Source organism: Eurosta solidaginis, chromosome 2 (assembly GCF_040869045.1).
Source record: "Eurosta solidaginis isolate ZX-2024a chromosome 2, ASM4086904v1, whole genome shotgun sequence".
Classification (NCBI taxonomy): Eukaryota; Metazoa; Arthropoda; class Insecta; order Diptera; family Tephritidae; genus Eurosta; species Eurosta solidaginis.
In genome coordinates, this window is record NC_090320.1 from 294805058 (window position 1) to 294814006 (window position 8949).

The following is an 8949-nucleotide window of genomic DNA, read 5'->3' on the forward strand; positions in this document are numbered from 1 at the left end:
AGAATACTGGGGTGTACGTGGGGCTTATCGCCCTCTCTTTCTCATTGGGTTTTTACAGCGATTGTAAGCCCTATTCTATACTATGGAGTTCTTTTTTGGTGGAAAGCCACACAAAAAACAACATACCTCAACAAATTAGAGGGGGTATGCAGACTATCGATGCTTAGCATTACGGGAGCCCTGAAAAAAACCCCGACGGCTGCACTGTATGCCATTCTGCACACTCCACCTGTAGACCTGGTAGCAAAGAACAAAGCATTAACAACCGCAACCAGGCTCGGTGCCTCGGGGCAGCTTGAGCGCCGACCATATGGCCATAGTAGTATAGCGTCATCAATCATAAGACGAACAGGCTACCTGATTCCCTATCTGCGCTTCGTGAAAGATCTTAAGGCCACAATAGAGGTGAACGGTTGGCGCAAGGCTGCACAAATGGCAGACGGGGCGATACATGTGTACACAGATGGTTCCAAAGTAGTGGAAGGAGTAGGGTCTGCGGTATACTGTGCTGATCCGGAAATAAACAGATCCTACAGGCTGCCGGGTTACTGTAGCGTTTTCCAAGCGGAAATATTAGCCGTAACCAAAGCAGTAGAAACCCTGGAAGAGAATAGCTTAAGCTGCAACCGCGTTAACTTTTATATTGACAGTCAAGCAGCAATTAAGGCAATAATCTCGCATAGCACAGCATCTAAATGTGTGTTAGAGTGTAAGCAATCTCTGGAGAGAATCGGGACAGCGAGAAGCATACATCTATATTGGATCCCAGGGCATATGCGAATAGATGGGAATGAAAAAGCGGATGAACTAGCTAAAAAGGGCGCATCCCTTGAAGCTTGCTCCGTAGACGTCCCAATTAGACTGGGCGAGATTAAGCGAAAGCGAGATGTGCACATGATCGACCAAGCGGTAAAGTGTGGGTTCAAGCGCGGGGCTGTGAAGTGTCTAAGGTTATGTGTAGGTCTTACAACCTTAGACTAACAAAGTTGCTTCTATCATTAAAAAGAGAGGACTGTAGACTCATGACGGGTATCCTGACTGGGTACTGCCTTCAGGCGTCACATGCCTTTAAATTAGGCTTGGTCAGTGATAGCAGATGTAGGAAGTGCGGGTTTAGGAGTGATACAGCTGTCATATCTAGAAGCAGCAAGTGGCTTAATTCCAGGAAGCTTCTAGTATTTGCAAAGAGGATGGAGTTGTTTTATAACATTGGTCCTGGCTTTTGATAGGGTTTTTCAGTTTGGTCGTTAAAAAAAACTTCTGGTAACACTACGGACTTATTCAGTCTATGTGAGGTCCTCATGGACCGGCCAGTTCAACCTAACCTAACCTTGTTCTCAACGTTAGCTCTGGAAAAATCGCAAATTTTCAATATGGGATTTTCGCCAACTCTCAAATTTAGATACGTCAAACATTAAGCAAAATACAGCTGTTATGTTGGGCTTCGTGTAGTTGTATTTGCAATAGGTTTTAGCTATTTTTTCTACAAAACGATGGAAAGCAGAAAAAACAATGACACTGAAGATGGCCCAACATCGTAATAATTTCGATAACAAACCAAATTCGAAAATTCCCACACATATCTTTAACATATTCCCTGAACCAAAAGTGTACGTAATGGATTAGAGTTCAACAATCCATTTATACCTTTAATAAATTTTGAAAAATGGAGGACAAATGCACGAACGTTATCATAGTTTTACATGTCATTCAAAAATCACATATAAACATATTTATAACATTATTTTCTCTTCCAAAATTCAGAATACGTTTGGATACATACACGAGACCTTGAACCATCCGATAAAGTTAAAAAAGGTTACTTGAAAGCTTTAAAAGCCAAAAAGATTTCCGGAGAGGAACTCGTACCGGCCCTTCATAAGGATTGCGGAGGTTATGGAGAGTCAGTCACAGATCAGCTGAAGAAGGTGCAGCAGGAGCTGCGTAAGAAATATGCGAAAAAGGGGCAAGGTCTTGATTTCTAAATATTTTTGATTTATATCTAATTTACATTTGCATATATGTACATACTTTTATATTAAAAATATCTAGTTAACACTTGTAATTGTCAGTAATTTTATTATAATACTGAAATTTCTTCTCATTCTTGTAATTGGATCTGAACACAAAATATAGAATTTTCTTATTACAAGTTAATATTTTTTGTGAAATTTTTTAAATGTGTAATATGTTTGTTCGATAATTCTATTGATACTTTACGATATGGCTGATCTAAAGTTGGCGATTACGAAATTTTATCGCGATAACTACGACCTGTTCGGCGGCCACCGTTGTGTGATGGTAGCGTGCTCCGCTTATACCCCAGACCTGTAAAGTACTGAGTACATATTTGTACTAGTACCAAATAAGTACAAGTACTCAAGTACTTCAAATCTAAGTACCAAGTATAAGTACTGCAGTACTTGTACTTCGAATCCGAAAGTAAAAGTCGATATACTTACGAAATACTTGCAAGTACACGAAAGTACTTTTTCTGATAAAATATGTCAGTTTGATTCATAAATGGAAAATCAAAATACGAGTAAAATTCATATTAGAAAGCAACAAGAAGTGAAACAACATATTAAAGAAGTATAAATTGTACAGCAGCTAGCAATATTAAAGTAATTTTGTGTTTGCCTTCATTAGTACTAGCTTTTCAAACGAAAAGTCCGTCATTGATTGCTTTCTAGGACTATAAACAATGCCTGCTAAGGAAAATAAACGCTCTACTGGGTCGGAGGAAGCTGACGGCGTATTCATTTTGAGTGATAGGTCATCATTAAAATACCTGTAAAACTTTTCTTCAACCATTTTGTCAAAGTTAGGTGATCGTAAGGGTGCTGGTTGATCCACTTCAAAACCGTTCAATACTTATCAAAGTACTTCGAAAGTACTTACACGTACTTTACTTGTACTTCAACAATTCAAGTACAAGTACATCGATACTTATACTTGTACTCATTTTTCGAAGTACTGAAGTACTGATACTTGTACTTGTACTGGTACTTTTTCTTTACAGGTCTGCTATACCCTGGGCAAAGGAACATCAAAATTTTAGAAATTAAGTTTTTCAATTAGAAGAAAATTTTTCTAAGCGGGGTCGCCCCTCGGCAGTATTTGACAAGCGCTCCTAGTGTATTTCTGCCATGAAAAGGTCTCAGTGAAAACTCATCTGCCTTACAGATGCCGTTCGGAGTCGCGATAAAACATGTAGCTCCCGCCCGGCCAATTTGCAGGGAAAATCAAGAGAGGCACGACGCAAATTGGAAGAGAAGCTCCGCCTTAGATCTCTTCGGAGGTTATCGCGCCTTAAATTTATTTATTTTATAACTACGAGCTGTGGAAATATAAAATGCAGCTTATTATGGAAAAGAAAAAGGTTTGGGATGTCATTGAATGTCCTGTTCCTGAAACTCCAGATGCCTCATCGAAGCAGGGAGACACGGATGCTTCAATTATTATTGAACCGGCGGTTGAAGTTACGCAAATGGTGCGGATAAGCAGCTGTAAGTATGCAAAATATGATTGGGCTGTCTTGCAGTTTACCGAGCACATGTTACATTGATCACGGCGCTAGATTTGAAGAATCTGAGAAACAAAATCAACGTTTTAAATATGCGGAATCAATATATTTATATTTGTTTTGCCGGCACGAGGTCAATTAAAATAAAAGAAAGCCACCAGTTTTTTTATACCTTTCATGAAAATGAAATGGTATATTAATTTCGTCACGAAACCGAAAATTGTAAGTCCTTAAAGGAAAATAGATAGACCCACCATTAAGTATACCGAAATAATCAGGTTGAAGAGCTGAGTTGATTTAGCCATGTCCGTCTGTCCGTCTGTCTGTTTGTATGCAAACTAGTCCCTCAATTTTTGAGATATCTTGATAAAATTTGGTGAGCGGGTGTATTTGGGTGTCCGATTAGACATTTGTCGGAACCGACCGGATCGGACCACTATAGAATATATCCTCCATACAACCGATTTTTCAGAAAAAGAGGATTTTTGTATATCTTACCCAATTTAACAGATTTAAGCTTCAAGCTTCACCATATACTTTCGTATATTGCACGTATTGTTGCCTGAAAAAATTGATGAGATCGGTCGTATATATAGTATATATCCCCCACAAACGATTGTTCAGATAAGGAACTTTTCGTAATTACTGCCCTATTTTAAGAGCTAGAGGCTTCAAATTTCAACGAATGCTTACGTATATAGCATATATTGTTGTCTGAAAAAATCATAGAGATCGGTAGTATATATATTATATACCCCATATAGACTCTAATTTTTGCCTCCTTTTTACGGCTAGAAGCTTCAAAATTCATCAAATTTCATCAAATAGTTACGTTTACGTCATATATTTTTGAAAGACGTGATTCGTACTCATAGTTTTTACATGCAGACCACAAAAAACGTGAAGCTTTGCATCCTCACACAGATTACCTACCTATTTTTTATTTTATATTTATCTTAAAAATCGTTAAGGTATGTAGATCTGTTCACTATATATTTCTTATCTTATACATCCGATTATTCGGAGATAACGAGCGGGATAAGATTATTGTTCAGCCCCATTCATGAAAGGTATGAAGTCTTCGGCACAGCCGAAGACAGTCCCGTTCTTACTTGTTTTTTTTTTTTAATCCGAATCAGCGGTGACTCTCCTCAGATATGTAAACTGCAAAATTTATATAAACAAATAACATTCTATAAACAAAATATTGATAAAAACAAATAACAATAAATGAATAACAGTATATAAGTCAATTATGTGAACATTCAACTCCAGTAATGATATGGTGCAACAAAATACAAAAATAAAAGAAAATTTTAAAATGGGCGTGGCCCAGCCCTTTTTAATTTAATTTATCTGGAATACTTTTAATGCAATAAGTCGAACAAAAATTTACCAATCCATGAGAAATTTGGCAACGGCATAGCTTCTATGATAATAACTGTTTGCTGTGAAAATAGACGAAATCGGTTGAAGACACTTCCAGTTTTTATACACATTCGACCGTCTGTCCTTCCGCTCGGCCGTTAACACGATAACTTGAGCAAAAATCGATATATGTTTAAGACATATTTGCTCTTGGTCTGAGCAGTACGTCTCCCGACGCGTGGAGTATGCTGGGGTGGAAAAATTGAGTCACTTTATGTGGTTTCAAAACAACCTTCATGCTGGGTAAGTGAGGTTCTTCCACTGAGGTAACGACCACCCGCTGAAAGAACAATGATGCACTCCGATGGTCAAAGCCTGTTGACATAGACAGCTTTCTTGCACTCCCATTAGAAGATTGTGATGACCATTCCTAGATAATAGCTCCCCCATTGGATGGAATTAGTAAATATAGTAGCAACAGTAACACACCCAAGGGACAATTCATAGAAAAATTTCTCTTAACACAAAAATTTACCAAAAACAAGTAAGGAAGGTTAAGTTCGGGTGTAAACGAACATTACATACTCAGTTGAGAGCTATGGTGACAAAATAAGGGAAAATAACCATGTAGGAAAATGAACCGAGGGAAACTCTGGAATGTGTTTGTATGACATGTGTATCAAATGAAAGGCATTAAAGAGTATTTTATGAGGGAGTGGGCCATAGTTCTATAGGTGGACGCCATTTAGGGATATCACCATAAAGGTGGATCAGGGTTGACTCTAGAATACGTTTGTACAATATGTGTATCAAACGAAAGGTGTTAATGAGTATTTTAAAAGGGAGTAATCCTTAGTTCCACAGGTGGACGCCGTTTCGAGATATCGCCATAAAAGTGGACCAGGGGTGACCCTAGAATTGGTTTGTACGATATGGGTATCAAATTAAAGGTATTAATGAGGGTTTTAAAAGGGAGTGGTGGTAGGTGTATAGGTGGTCGCCTTTTCGAGATATCGCCATAAAGGTGGACCAGGGTTGACTCTAGAATACGTTTGTACAATATGTGTATCAAACGAAAGATGTTAATGAGTATTTTAAAAGGGAGTGATCCTTAGTTCCACAGGTGGACGCCGTTTCGAGATATCGCCATAAAAGTGGACCAGGGGTGACCCTAGAATTTGTTTGTACGATATGGGTATCAAATTAAAGGTATTAATGAGGGTTTTAAAAGGGAGTGGTGGTAGGTGTATAGGTGGTCGCCTTTTCGAGATATCGCCATAAAGGTGGACCAGGGGTGACTCTAGACTTTGTTTGTACTATATTTGTATCAAATGAAAGGTATTAATGAGAGTTTTAAAAGGGAGTGGTGTGAAGTCGTTTTCCAGATATCGACCAAAATGTGGACCAGGGTGATCCAGAACATCATTTGTCGGGTACCGCTAATTTATTTATATATGTAATACCACGAACAGTATTCCTTGCAAGATTCCAAGGGCTTTTGATTTCGCCCTGCAAAACTTTTTCATTTTCTTCTACTTAATTTGGTAGGTGTCACACCCATTTTACAAAGTTTTTTTTCTAAAGTTATATTTTGCGTCAATAAACTAATCCAAATACCATGTTTCATCCCTTTTTTCGTATTTGGTATAGAATTATGGCACTTTTTTCATTTTTCGTAATTTTCGATATCGAAAAAGTGGGCGTGGTCATAGTCGGAGTTCAGATAAGTACGTGAGCTAAGTTCAGTAAAGATATGTCGATTTTTGCTCAAGTTATCGTGTTAACGGCCATGCATGCCCCTACCAAATTTCAAAAGGATTGGGAAATTTTTGTTCGACTTATGGCATTAAAAGTATCCTAGACAAACTAAATGAAAAAGGGCGGAGCAACGCCCATTTTGAAATTTTCTTTATTTTTTGTATTTTGTTGCACTACGTCATTACTAGAGTTGAATGTTGACATAATTTACTTATATACTGTAAAGATATTAAATTTTTTGTTAAAATTTTACTTTTAAAAAAAAACTTTTTTAAAAGTGGGCGTGGTACTTCTCCGATTTCGCTAATTTTTATTAAGCGTACATACAGTAATAGGAGTAACGTTCCTGCCAAATTTCATCATGTTATCTTCAACGACTGCGAAATTACAGCTTGTGAAATTTTAAATTACCTTCCTTTAAAAGTGGGCGTTGCCACGCCCATTGTCCAAAATTTTACTAATTTTCTATTCTTCGTCATAAGCTCAACTCACCTACCAGGTTTCATCGCTTTATCTGTCTTTGGTAATGAATTATTGCACTTTTTCGGTTTTTCGAAATTTTTGATATCGAAAAAGTGGGCGTGGTTATAGTCCGATATCGTTCATTTTAAATAGCGATCTGAGATGAGTGCTCAGGAACCTACATACCAAATTTCATCAAGATACCTCAAAATTTACTCAAGTTATCGTGTTAACGGACGGACGGACGGACATGACTCAATCAAATTTTTTTTCGATTGATTTCGATGATTTTGATATATGGAAGTTTATATCTACCTCGATTCCTTTATACCTGTACAACCAACCGTTATCCAATCAAACTTAATATACTCTGTGAGCTCTGCTCAACTGAGTATAAACAAGTAAGGAAGGTTAAGTTCGGGTGTAACCGAACATTACATACTCAGTTGAGAGCTATGGTGACAACATAAGGGAAAATAACCATGTAGGAAAATGAACCGAGGGAAACCCTGGAATGTGTATCAAATGAGGCATTAAAGAGTATTGTATGAGGGAGTGGGCCATAGTTCTATAGGTGGACGCCATTTAGGGATATAGCCATAAAGGTAGATCAGGGTTGACTCTAGAATGCGTTTGTACGATATGGGTATCAAATTAAAGGTGTTAATGAGTATTTTAAAAGGGAGTAATCCTTAGTTCCATAGGTGGACGCCGTTTCGAGATATCGCCACAAAGGTGGACCAGGGGTGACCCTAGAATTTGTTTGTACAAAATGGGTATCAAAAGAAAGACGTTAATGAGTATTTTAAAAGGGAGTAATCCTTAGTTCCATAGGTGGACGCCGTTTCGAGATATCGCCTTAAAGGTGGACCAGGAGTGACCCTAGAATTTGTTTGTACAATATGGGCATCAAACGAAAGGTGTTAATGAGTATTTTAAAAGGGAGTGGGCCTTAGTTCCATAGGTGGACGCCGTTTCGGGATATAGCCATAAAGGTGGACCAGGGGTGACTCTAGAATGTGTTTGTACGATATGGGTATCAACCGAAAGGTGTTAATGAGTATTTTAGAAGGGAGTAATCCTTAGTTCCATAGGTGCACGGCGTTTCGAGATAACGCCATAAAGGTGGACCAGGGGTGACCCTAGAATTTGTTTGTACAATATGGGTATCAAAAGAAAGGTGTTAATGAGTATTTGAAAAGGGAGTAATCCTTAGTTCCATAGGTGGACGCCGTTTCGAGATATCGCCATAAAGGTGGTCCAGGGTGACTCTAGAATGTGTTTGTACGATATGGGTATCAAACGAAAGGTGTTAATGAGTATTTTAGAAGGGAGTAATCCTTAGTTCCATAGGTGCACGCCGTTTCGAGATAACGCCATAAAGGTGGACCAGGGGTGACCCTAGAATTTGTTTGTACAATATGGGTATCAAACGAAAGGTGTTAATGAGTATTTTAGAAATGAGTAATCCTTAGTTCCATAGGTGCACGCCGTTTCGAGATAACGCCATAAAGGTGGACCAGGGGTGACCCTAGAATTTGTTTGTACAATATGGGTATCAAACGAAAGGTGTTAATGAGTATTTTAAAAGGGAGTAATCCTTAGTTCCATAGGTGGACGTCGTTTCCAGATATCGCCATAAAGGTGGAGCAGGGGTGACCCTAGAATTTGTTTGTACAATACGGGTAACAAAAGAAAGGTGTTAATGAGTATTTTAAAAGGGAGTAATCCTTAGTTCCATAGGTGGACGCCGTTTCCAGATATCGCCATAAAGGTGGACCAGGGGTGACCCTAGAATTTGTTTCTACAATATGGGTATCAAAAGAAAGGTGTTA

The 8949-nt window shown here is 38.3% G+C and overlaps 1 protein-coding gene across 1 annotated transcript in view; it reads left to right on the forward strand.

Annotated features, from left to right (window-relative positions):
• The window catches only part of LOC137241234 (bilin-binding protein-like), a 31936-nt gene extending 29779 nt beyond the window's left edge, over positions 1 to 2157 (forward strand). The window contains exon 6 of the mRNA XM_067768603.1: positions 1765 to 2157. Within this exon, the coding sequence (XP_067624704.1) occupies positions 1765 to 1985 (221 nt within the window). The 3' untranslated portion in view covers positions 1986 to 2157. The remainder of the gene's footprint in view (positions 1 to 1764) is intronic.
• The last annotated feature ends 6792 nt before the right edge of the window (positions 2158 to 8949 follow it).